Raw genomic sequence first — 13,057 nt, 5'->3', positions numbered from 1 at the left:
ATACCTGTTCTGACTTTGCACTATTGCCTATTACTAAATAATAGGAATGCACATAAAAGGGAGTTAGATCTTAATATAGTGAGATGATTTGCAAATGCTTTTAATTTTGATACTTAAAAAAAAAATATATATATTTTTGTATGTTTTATTACTCTTCACCATTATTTCCATTGTACTCCACTATCTGGTTGCTGGGGTTATTCAGCTTTATGAATTATGAACAGACTAGTAGGAGATGGCATGAACGGAATGAACCATAGCTCTGGTGCTATGGGAATTCCTGACAAACAATATGAAAGTTTTAAAGGGGATTTTCACCTTCAGTTAATTGTCTGAATTTGAATAGTCAGGAAAAAACATTTTTGTAAATCCATCTTTATTATTTAAAAGCGTTGGTAGCCCAGTTTCTTCTGGTGTTATAATCATTCAGACCTCTAGAAAAGCCTGTTATTGTTCCCATTTACAGATGTGGCAGACATTTTTACATAGCGCTGCATCAGTACAAAATATTTTGATGAAAAATGTTTTTCTTTTGTTCATTGGTTTAATCGGAAATATATTTTGCTCTTCTTTTTTGTATAGGTGTAACGGTTATTGATAAGCCTTTATGATAGAGGGGAAGAAGATTTCCAATATTTGTCTTACCTGCGTATAGGTATGAAGAGGTTTCTGACCTTCCTTACTAGTCGCTGCAAGCTGAGGCAGTGGAAGATAAAAGCTCACCTGCTGTCTAGCACAGCAGGCACTGAAGATTACCTTAGGTAGAAGCAATGTGCACAGTTATTCTGTGTGGAGCAGCGGCTGTCTGGACTACGAGTTGTGAACTATTTCTTCACAATATGTTTCTAAACGTGACAAAAAAGCTATTGTTCTATCATCCAGCTTTTGTCAACCAAGTGTCTACGGAATGTTTCGTAAAGGAGGATATCCAATGTGTCTATCCTAGTAAGTACAATTGTTCTGTTCTCAGAGACTGCATATGAGAATTAACTTCTTTTTCTCAATCTACAGCTGTAAGAACAGTAGAAGTTCTTAAATGTATGAGTCAGCTATGTGAATAAACTTGTGTGCGTGGGAGTGAGTGTGTGTGAGTGCCTGTGCTGCACGAGTGCTGGTGTGTGTCGTGTATTTGTAGAGGCTGCTTTCATTTTCCCAAAGCAGTCTGGCTTTTGGGTATGCACTATTTATCTTTGTCAAAGACCTAGAAATTATGCCAGTACTATGTTATGAACTAAATCTGTATTTTTTTTTATATGTGTATATTTAAATTTGCCCACTAATGTGCTTTGTGGCACTCCGGGGGGGGGGGGGGACGAAGGAGAGGGGATTATTATGTTGCCAAATGTGTTTTTATATATGAATATGAAACATGGATCAATTATTACTTATTTATGAAAGTTTGTATAATTTTGCACATGATTCAGAGTAATTTCTTTTAAAGATGTTTCATAGCACGAAGATGATCTTGGTTTTCCAATAAACTCGTGGATGTCACTTGAATTTGCATGATTGGCTTAATCAGTTCTGCCAATGGCGTACCATTATTTTATATCAATGGAATAAAGTACATCCGCTACTGTTTGGCTGTGATTATTTGGAATAATGTTTTGTTTATTCTAGTGATTTACAAAATGAACTGAAACATCCAACATGATATCCTTTGTTTTCTTTCAATAAAACATTTTGGTTCACATACCTGACTGTTGTTTCCATTCTTAAAACTGGGTTTGGCCACTCACTTACAGCTTTATGCCTTGCTTACACTATACACTTAAGTATAATATAAGTAATTCATACTGATTAGATTAACAAGCAATAAACTCAGAACTCAAATTTTTCAGGCACTTAACACTATGAAAAGACCTGCTTTGCTTTTTTCATACATATCTGGTCACTTAAATACTGTACTTGACAAGTTTCAGTTTAATTTTTACATATTTTATTCTGCAGTTCTCAAACTTTGTTTCATCTAAAAAAAAAAAATCTAATTGCTCTGATTTAATTACCCTAGCCACTAGGCAGCAATTTGGAAGTGAGATGAGAAAATGGATAGAATTGGGTCTGAATAAGATACGCAGCACAAAATATGAATAGAAAACTGTAACCCTCACAGTCTGTGTGTTTTATTTGCATGCTGAGGTTGCTGACCATGGCTGGACATGGAGAAAAGAAGATTGTGCTAAAAGCAATGTGTAATAAATAATGAAGGGCAACTAAAAAGCTGCACAAAACAGATAATTCTATGACATATTAAAGTCAATATAATGTGAACTTGACCTTTTTTTTTTTTTTTTTTTTTTTTTTTTTTTACATTGGACATAAAATTGTCTTTGCATGCTATTTATAATTTTGCCATAAAAGTATTTGTCAGATTCTTTTACATTCCTTATCTCAGCGTTTTTCAACCGCTGTTCCGCGGCACACTAGTGTGCTGCGAGATGTTGCCTGGTGTGCCGTAGGCAGGGCCGCAATTTTTACTTTCAAAGGGGGCCCGGCGATGCTACAGTTTTTCTTAGTAGCTCGGGCCCCCTTTAATAAAATCCGGGCCCTGTCATTGGTTGCGCCCCGTGTGTACGGGTGACGTCAGTACGCATGGGGCGCAACGTTATAAAAGGGCCTGTGTGCGGTCGCGTGTAGGCAGAAGTGCAGAGGCAGCGCGCCTGAGGGATACGAAGATGCTGCTGAAGCCACCGGAGAAGCCGCCGAAGAGCAGAAGTAAAATGCTGCTGGGCACCAATGTATTAGGGGGGGGCCACGGGGCACACTGACTTATGGGGGCACTACTGCTGGGCACCAATGTACTAGGGGGGCTGGCTCTTGGCACCAATGTACTGGGGGGCACTGCTGCTGGGCACCAATGTACTAGGGGGGCACTGCTCTTGGCACCAATGTACTAGGGGGGCACTGCTGCTGGGCACCAATGTACTAGGGGGGCACTGCTGCTGGGCACCAGTGTACTAGGGGGACACTGCTGCTGGGCACAGAGTTAAATTTTTTAACATTTTCTAATGGTGGTGTGCCTCGTGATTTTTTTCATGAAACAAGTGTGCCTTTGCCCAAAAAAGGTTGAAAAATACTGCCCTATCTGATCCCCCATGTTCCTCTATGAGGGGGCGGCCATATTTGTGCAGCAGGAGTCCGTTGGCATTAGAAGCTATAACTGAATTTAAGGTTTAAGAATTTTGACTAACAATTACTAACATAAGCTGCCCTATCAGCATTAAACGATCAACATGACCTATAGGTAACTTTTTATGTAGATTCATATTTTAAAAAGTAGTTTTTCCATGTCAGTATCACTTTAATGAACTAAATAAGTTGGAACTTTATTATTAACTTGGCTGTATTGCCTTTTGTGAACTAAATAAGTTGGAACTTTATTATTAACTTGGCTGTATTGCATTTTGTAAAAAAAAATGAATTGTTTCTCAAAATATAGGTTTTATTTTAGTTTTACTGATGAAGGAATCACCTTAATAACATTTCTCCTGCCATAAAAAAAACTGTTAGTTTGTATTAGCCGGATAGAAGTAGAAAATCAGCTTCACAATATTGTCTGTAATTGGTAAAATTTTAGGTTGCTGAACCCCAGAATAAAACAAGGAATATATGAAATTTATTTGCAATAGATATTAAACAACTGCGGTTAATAAATGATGTCATAGTAATGGCTTAACTTAAAAAGGGCAGTATAGCCCTTTGTTCAATAAGTTGGGTTTCTGCTGAACATAGTCATCTAATTTTTGAGTTAAGAAAGTACATGCCTGAATATTTTTAGAGCAAGTTAAGAAAGAAGTGGCCCCTATATGTAATAACCCAATGAGATGTTTGCTTTTAGATTGGTCGCTATAGGCTCCTGGGCAAGTCTTTTTGAACAGCTTAACTTGCCTTTTCATTTGTCACATAACCAATCAGTCTGTAGCTTTCAGTGGCCACCTATTTGGTTGCTAACACTTACACTACTATATGTAGTTAAACCTGACCGACTACAGTGCAGACCTATTCCTCCTATTACCTGTACTATAGACCATTATTATAGGTGCTCATTTCTGACTACTATGGTGCGGGGGTAAGTACAGTACGCGCAAGCTCGCATAAACACAAAGCATACGTTAGGTTACGGTGTATAAGCAAAGGCTATCAGCCCACCTATGCACCTACATGAAGAACCCTTGTCATTGCACGCATCACGTACTGCACGGTTACCTACCATCCGGTCACCAAGGCAACCGCACCACCCATTAGGCCCGCCTTAACTCAGGAAACGTCCGCATGGTTGTAGCGAGTTGCGTTGGGCGTGTCCCACGGAGAAAAAAAAAAAGTGACAGCTTGTTAACGATTGGTCGACGGGTTATGTCTGCCTAGACTCACTCCATAAGGTCGGCCAATCAGAACTCGACCCGGTGTGGTGACGTACGTAGTTCGCTGCGCTTTGTTCCAATGAGAGACGTAGAAAGGAATCGCTCGTTGTGTGCGTGAGGGCGCGGAGTTCCCTGTCCCGGTGCTGAAAGAAAAAGAGGTGAAGCTATAAAGTGAGTAGTGTGTAAAGTGAGCAAGAGCGACAGACGCCTCTACTCAGGCACAGGTGAGATGACTGCGCTGCTACCTTATATATGTCTGTATTGTCATAATATGTAATAAATATATGTATATATGTAGCTGCTGTATATGCAGGTTTCAGGTTTCATGCCAGTTATACTTTATATGTAGAACCATGTGATGTACAAATGTCATTAGCATGTATGCAGTATTTATGTAGCGCCAGTAAGGTGTGCGCAGCGAATAAAACAGGATTGCAGGGAGATTACAATTTCAAATTTTCTATGGCACAAATGCCTAGTACATGTATGATGTTGGACACCGTTTCTGTGAAGTATGATTTTTAAATTCCATTGCTTTTAGTTCATGTTAGGTAAAATTCATGCAAAATTGCTGTTTTTTTCTGTGTTTGTAAAATATACTATATAAGACAGTATGTACATAGTGACCGTGGGCTGCTGGTCCAAACAAAGGCTTTGGTAATTCAATAAAACAAGCCATAATGCACAGCCCTTATATACAGGCTTTCTGTCACAGTCCTCTCTCTGAGCAGAATTTGTGGCTGGAAATGGCATTTCCTTTTTATAATTCCTAATTTGCTAGTTTACACCAACTCATTTTTATTTTTCACAAGCTTTTCTTTTTATTACTAAATACTAGGGTTGTGCGATGCACTGAATACTACATAAGGCATTTGGTCAAGTACAGAACCAAAGAAATATTCACATTTTGGACATTTCTAACCAGCAAGGCCAGCGGTTCTCAACCTGTGGGTCAGGACCCCTTTGGGGGTCGAACGACCCTTTCACAGGGGTCGCCTAAGACCACCGGAAAACACGTATTTCTGATGGTCTTAGGAATAATTTTATGGTTGGGAGTCACCACAACATGAGGAACTGTATTAAAGGGTCGCGGCATTAGGAAGGTTGAGAACCACTGAGCAAGGCAATCTTTTACTTCTGTATCTCATAGTGTTTATATGTATCTGTATGATTAGAATAATACATGAAATACAACAATTTTTTACTTCAGATTATCATGTCCTGGGTTTAAAACTTACAACATGACCCTTACACATGGGCATTTTAATTTGTCTCTACTGAAATGCATGCTGAATGCATCCAAATGCGTATATTGTGTTTCTGCCCATTTTCTGAAAGCAAGTAAAGTTCTTTTTCTCTATTTTAATGAACTCTGAATGAGCATATAATGTATACAAATCCAATGCATAAACAGGTATGGGATCCCTTATCCGGAAACCCGTTATCCCGAATTACAGAAAGGCCATCTCCCATAGACTCCATTATAAGCAAATAATTCTAATTTTTAAATATGATTTCCTTTTTCTCTGTAATAATAAAACAGAACCTTGTACTTAATCCCAACTCAGATCTAATTAATCCTTACTGGAGGCAAAACAAGCCTATTGGGTTTATTCAATAAATGCTTTAAATGCTTTTAAGCAGACTTAAGTTATAGAGATCCAAATTACGTAAAGATCCCTTATCCGGAAAACTCCAGGTCCTGACCATTCTGTATAATAGGTCCTATACTTGTACAAAAAGCACACAAATGGGCAGAAACACAGATCTGAATGCTTTTTGATGCTCATGTATATAGGTGCACTCAAAGCTGCTTTTATAAAGGGCCATATTAATCAGAAGATAAAAGTACAGTTTGCCACTTTGCCGAAAGAAAACAGATAGAATAGAGTTCTCCACTAGCAAACAGTTCTTTAAATTAAAGGGAACCAAACTTTGGATTCATAGTTTTGATTCATCAATTCATAATTGATGGTAACAGAAGTTTACCATATTTTATAATGTCCTGTAATGAAATTTCCTGCCTGAAAGCTGCAGCCTAATGTTTAGCACTTCTTTGTGAGTTGGACCAGGCCTGAACTGGGATTCGTTTAGGTCCTGGCACTTCAAGTACACAGAGGCACAAACAGCCTCTCACCTGCCCAATAAATAGTGACTATCTGTGGCCTCAATCCACAGATAGCAGGTGCAGACCTGGGTGGGTGAATATACCTCTTGAAAGTTGAGTGTTATTTAAAAAATAACAAAAAAACTGCTAACCCCAAGAAGTACTTTTTTTGTAAATTTATCAGTATCCTTAGAAAATAGATCAGTGACTTGTATAGAGGCACCTGGCCTTTAGGGCCACGCCTTTATGTTGTAATAAAATTTCTTGGTGACTTTTACTGTCCTTATTATTTATAGGCCATGGTACAGGATCATATATTTAGTAAGCTTATGTTTTATTACTGAAAATAGTTTAAGTGAGGGAACTTAAAAAGTCAATAATTTAAATTTATTTCCCACTTGTTTGCAGGCCACCTGAATCCAACACTGCCGTGCTTCCTTCAAGTACTAGCAAGCAGCAATGGCTTCCAACGACAGTACCGGCATACTGAGTTCTGCTTACATTGCTGCTGAATACATAGACACACTCTTACCCGACAATCCATTGCAACCGCCTTTTAAGTATGCCTGGACCTACATGATCGATAATTACACAAAGTTTCAGATTGCAACCTGGGGGTCCCTGCTGGTCCATGAATTAATCTACTTCCTCTTCTGTCTGCCTGGCTTTATTTTCCAGTTTTTACCTTTCATGCAAAAGTATAAAATACAGCAGGTGAGTAATGTTTAATATATTCTAAACACTGATAAAACTGTGGTAGCTGCACCCCAGGCATCAGGAGCACTATAAGTGGATTTATAGTAGTGTGTTCATTTTACCTTACATAATGAACAAATATTACAGGCATTAAACTAGAGTAGTGTGCACTCATAATGCCCTTCTAGTACCTTCACCTTAAACACTGTTCCTTATGAAACATGAAGCATCGCTGTAGCTACTGCAGAATATGCCCCAACCTTCTTTCAGATTTATTACATTCTCTTTCTACACATAATGGGAAACTAGTCCTGACTAGCATTTTGATAATGACCCTAAAGATCATGGCAGATTAACTGTTTAATACACCTGTGTGAGACACCTAGTTTTTAATTCACTTTCTATCCCATCATTAGTTATATATTCTCTATATTTTGCCAGTCTGTAACCTCCAATGACATAGACTTTAATTGCACCAACTTCCAGTATATAATAAGAAACTATAAACTCCCAGTTAGGCAGAATGCACAGTAGATGGCAGATCAGCAGTCTCACTGAGATTGGCGGCTTCTAAATTTAAGCTTTGAGTGGCCAATCACATGTTTGAAATCGTAGCAAGTGGGATTCTAAGTCTACAAGTCACACTGCTCTTTGTGTATCCCCAGAGAATAAGTTAAAAGATTCAGCCTGGTGGGATAATAGCCACATGTTGCTGAATATGCTTTGCAATATTTGCAAATGCGAGAGAACTTCTGTTGTATATGATTGGTGTGAAAAATGATCTGGTATGACATTATCTTGAAAGAATACATTTGTTCATAAACATACTCAGCAGAATGTTAGTGTACAAGTGTTGATACTTTGATGTTTGTAAAGTGCAGTCATCTGTTGGGTGTTCTAAGTGTATAAGAGGGAAAAGAAGTTGCTTCATTTCAATGTCTTGGCATTGTAGTGTACAAATAAATCATAATCAAGTGGTGCAGTATTTCTCATTTCAAATGTATTGTAGACAGTCTATTTATTCTAACTCACAGTGGCTTATTTGTTTTTAGGATAAACCAGAGACATGGGAAAGTCAGTGGAGATGCTTCAAAATGCTCCTATTTAATCATTTCTGCATTCAGTTCCCTTTAATTTTCGGCACTTTTCATTTTACGGAATATTTTAACATTCCCTATGACTGGGAATCAATGCCACGATGGTGAGTAAAAAGTGATGCAAATATCTATAAATGTATTTTATACCATATATACTTTTTTGTGAGTTTACACTTTTTTACTGAGTTTACAAATTATGATTGTCAACTTCTGATCTTGTTGTATGGGGCTGGTATTAAATCTCCTGCATGAAGGGCTAATGAACAGAGAGAGGTGGTGAGAGGGAGATAGTGAAGAGTAACTTGTTTAAAAAATGAATTTAGAATTTTTAATTGATTTTATATTGAAAGTTTCTTATTTCAGCATGATGAAGCTTATATTACATTTTCATTTACAATAGTTCCCTTTAATGAGAGGGCAATTTTATTTATAAAGATATATTTGTCCTATAAAGCACTAGTAATATGTACTGAACCATACCTGCTGCACAATTTCAAAAGATATAAAAAATCAATGTTTGAAAAAAGAAGTCTAAATAAACAAAAATGCCTTGCTCCAAACAGAAATTAATGTTCTTAATACCTGGAGGATAGGTTGAATGTAATATTTCCTTTTTCCTTCCCACCAAGTAATATTGCCACTATTTTTTGTTTCAAGGTATATTCTGTGTGCCCAGTGTTTCGGATGTGCAGTGATTGAAGATGCTTGGCACTATTTCCTTCACAGAATCCTGCACCACAAACGGATATACAAATATATTCACAAAGTGCACCATGAGTTCACGGTGAGTTTGGTAGAACTTCCTGCTAACCCAGTGACTGGACTTGGGCTTTTTAACAGGAACACAGAAGATTTCAAATTTTCAACAGTGTCTGATTAGGTTTTTGCCATATTTCATGTTTCTGTGCCTGGGAAGCCAAAGAACTAATATGATTTTAGTTATACAATACCTCTGTCTGCGCTCTAAAAACTTATTGTGAACCTATTTATAATATGTAGTATATTCTAGTATTTGGTGAAAGAGAGAAAAAAAAAACGTGTTATTTACCCTTTCAAAGGGATTTTCATAAACAACTACGATGCTAGAGCTGCCTTTCTCCACCTAATCCCAATAAGTACTCAAATCTTAACACCAGTGAAAAAAAACTAATGTGATGTTGTTATAAAACCACATGCAACTGCGATAAGAACCATTCCTCAAACCCCCCCTTACGCTCACAAAATCATCCCACCCCAACCTCACCTTGTTCCATTAAAAAGTGGTAAATTTTGGTACTTGAAATTTTCATAGCGGGTGGTACACAGATTCTCTGGAAATCAGAGCAGTCATAGAATCCATCACTTAACAATGGAATAAAGCGGAAGAAGGGTTGAATGACTGAGCCTTAGATAGTAGTATAGGGATAGTCTGTCACGGTTTCCTTTCAGTCTTTGGAATTATGTTTGTGTAAAAAATAATATTAAAAATAATATTAGTTATATCACGAAGTTCAAACATAATTTGTGCATCATTTTTGCATAAGCCCAACTGATTGAGCCCTCCAAAAAAGAGGGGATATACTTTTATTTCAATGAGGCACATTCTGTTTGTTTTTCTAAATGTAACACATAGCTGCCATATTGCTATAGAAACCAAAAGACTAATTTTAAACTTGTCATTCTATTCAGACCCCTTCCTATTTGTCATTCCGAATAATGGGCCCGTGCCTATTTTAACCACAAGTTCCAGAACAAACTATGTTAATTCACACAGCAAAAAAATCAAGACCAATCGCATAGAAAATATTACCATCTACCTTACAGAAAAAGTTAATTTAAAAAAAAAATATTTTAGGCTTGCTGTTTCTAAAATGAATTATATTGTGCAGAGATCATTTTGAGGACTGTGTCTAACAAAATAATTTATGTTTTCTAGTCCCCTTTTGGGATGCAAGCTGAATATGCCCATCCACTGGAAACCCTTATACTTGGGGCTGGCTTTTTCATTGGAATCATGGTGTTCTGCAATCACGTTGTTCTCATGTGGGCATGGGTGATGGTTAGACTGCTGGAAACCATAGATGTTCACAGGTAAGCCAGCTTCACAATTCCTTCCGCCATCTTTGACATTCTTTATATTGGTTCCAGATCAGCTATGGGCAATACTCTGGACATCTATTGTAATGTGTGTTAGATATTTGTTAGATGGCCAGTTATGTACACAGTACACAGTTTTGCACAACACCTGAATTTAAAAACAATAGGAATACCGTAAATTTTAAAAAAAAGAAAAAAACTCAAAATCATCTCCCTTAACCTTGTATGGCACAGGCCATTGTCACTTACCAGTTGACCGTTACTTTCCAGGGCATTTCAAAGCGACACAAATTAGCAGTAGTGCTGCTCAAATTTGGACAACTCTGGTGTGTGACTTTTATACAAGTTTGGAGGTGTTTGTTTACAATGATCAGTTTAATGGGTTGTTTACCTTCATCATAAAAACTATATATTGCTTTTTCTGTTAGGGTTAGGGTGTCAGGTGTCGGATGTCCCTGATTATCTTTCACTGACAAAGGGGTGCTAAAACAAAACAGTAAACTCTCTAAAGGTGCCCATACACTATAAGATCCGCTCGCTTGGCGATGTCGCCAAGCGAGCGGATCTTCACCCGATATCCTCACCTACGGGTGGGCGATATCGGGTAGCAACGATGGGGCCAAACGATTGGATTACATTTGTGGTTATGGTGCAGTCGGTTCGGGGGCCGCATCAACGAGCCGATGCGGTCCCCGATCCGACTGGATTTTCTAACCTGGCCGACCGAGATCTGGCCAATTTCAGGCCAGATATCGGTCGGCCAGGCCGCTCGGTTCTGCCCATACACGGGCCGATTAGCTGCCGAATCGGTCCAAGGGACCGGTATCAGCAGCTATAGTCAGCCCATGTATGGGGACCTTAAGCCTGTCACAGGAAGCATAAAACTTTGGTGGGATCTCCTTAATATTTGGTTTCCTGGAGTGTGTGCAATCTATTTTAGCCCATTTGACTATTTGCCTTATGCCAGTTGAGTGATGGGTCAGATAAAGTACCCAGACCCCCTTTGTCTTGGGGTGGAGACCCATAGTGTGCTGCATATCTATGGTGACAGTTAACCTCCCTTGGTGCCATGCCAAGTAGTGAGCTATCATTTAAGTATCATTTAGAACAAGTAATAACTGATAAGTTAGATTGAGCCTTTAATCATAATTGTGTCTTGGTACCAGCTGACATGTAGTACACTGATGTATCAGAAGTGTTCTTTGTATTATGCCCTATTTAACCTTTCCTTTGTTCTTTGTATTATGCCCTATTTACCCTTTCCTTTCCAGTGGCTACGACATTCCTCTGAATCCCTTGCACCTATTCCCATTTTATGCCGGAGCACGTTTCCATGATTTTCATCACATGAACTTCGTTGGTAACTACGCCTCAACATTCACATGGTGGGACAAAATCCTCAGCACAGACTCACAATACAACAACTACATGGATAAAGTCAAGGCAAAACCAGAAAAGAAGACAAAATAAATCAGCTCTTCATTTTCTTTTCTACCGGATCACCAATCTCAGCCAATTCTATTCTATCACAGATGGAAGCAGAGCCTTTTTATGGACAAAGACTTGTATGTAGCTTGTCTGTGACGGTAAATAATTGTGGATATTACCCACAGATCCAATAACTGTTGGCCCGCAAACCCATTGTTCAGCTCCGCTTTGGACATGGGAAGCAAGGAAGATGGTATAAAAACTACTTTTACACAACTGAAATATTTTTACAAGATGATGATAAGAAGCAAAGCAAACCAGACGTCAGACCAGAGGAATTGTCCTTAACAGCACAGTACTCATTATGAGATGTAGTATATTTTTTACACATGCATATATTTTAATTATTTAACAAGTTTAATTGGTCTTTACAAGACTTGAGCCTCTGACTTTAATATTAAATGTGGCAATCACAGATCTAAACGGTACAGTTTGATTGCATATGGTTCAGGGGTTGTTTGCACTTTTAATATGTTTTTTTAGACATAGGCTGGTGGCACCTGTGGCATTTTCCTGATGGCTAAAAGGTATCATGCATGGCCTTCTGTCATTAGTGGCACTTTTCAGCTGGGAAACCCTCTAGTGAGTGGCTAGAAAAGTACCACATGTGCCATAACTCTTACACTACTAAGATCATCATGGTAGATGGATCAGCCAAGCTGATGTGTTGCTTTGTGGACACCTCTGCCTTACTGCAACATGTATGTAAGAAAAGGGAGTGGGTTACTTGCAGGTCTAGACTGGGATTAAAAATAGGCCCTGGCTCATCAAGTACACAGAGGCCCAAACAGCCCCCACCAGCCCAATAAATAGTGACTGTCTATGGCTTATGGCTTACAGCAGCCCCTCTGGCATTTGCTAGAATCCACAAATTGCCAGTCTGGCCAGGTTTCTTGCTTTAGACACTTGCTATACTAAACAGTTTAGCACTTACATGTCATCCTCAGCGTTGTTTTCAGAGTTCTATTTTTGTTGTTGCAAGTTTTTCTTTTGTTATGCTGAAATAAATATGATTTTAACCACAATTTATTTTCAGCATTTTTTTTAATTAATGTATTCTTGCACTTAGTGAACATTCTTTATTTAATTGGAATTGTTATTTTTTTTTTACCACCACGTGGTAGATTGTATGGCATTGCTGTGCCTTGATAAGATACCTGAGATAGGAATGGCTGTGTAATTCTGGAGATTATACTCCCAAATGATTGTGGGTAAAGAGCTATTTGTGATGC

The 13,057-nt window shown here is 38.3% G+C and overlaps 2 protein-coding genes across 4 annotated transcripts in view; both read left to right on the top strand.

Annotated features, from left to right (window-relative positions):
• Positions 1–1,693, top strand: part of klhl2 (kelch like family member 2) — a 63,541-nt gene extending 61,848 nt beyond the window's left edge. For all 3 annotated transcript variants that reach the window (XM_002934752.5, XM_012955640.3, XM_012955641.3), the window contains exon 15: positions 583–1,693. In XM_002934752.5, coding sequence (XP_002934798.2) covers positions 583–611 — 29 coding nt within the window. In that variant the 3' untranslated portion in view covers positions 612–1,693. The remainder of the gene's footprint in view (positions 1–582) is intronic.
• Positions 1,694–4,452: 2,759 nt separating this feature from the next.
• On the top strand, positions 4,453–12,850 carry msmo1 (methylsterol monooxygenase 1). Its single transcript, NM_001079341.1, is given in 6 exon segments — positions 4,453–4,585; positions 6,877–7,182; positions 8,217–8,365; positions 8,919–9,045; positions 10,177–10,331; positions 11,609–12,850. Coding segments are annotated over 5 exon segments (885 nt in total). The 5' UTR covers positions 4,453–4,585; positions 6,877–6,927; the 3' UTR covers positions 11,808–12,850.
• Positions 12,851–13,057: the final 207 nt, after the last annotated feature.

The sequence above is a fragment of the Xenopus tropicalis genome, chromosome 1, assembly GCF_000004195.4.
Source record: "Xenopus tropicalis strain Nigerian chromosome 1, UCB_Xtro_10.0, whole genome shotgun sequence".
In the NCBI taxonomy this organism is placed as follows: Eukaryota; Metazoa; Chordata; class Amphibia; order Anura; family Pipidae; genus Xenopus; species Xenopus tropicalis.
This window is presented reverse-complemented; position numbering and strand designations above follow the sequence as displayed.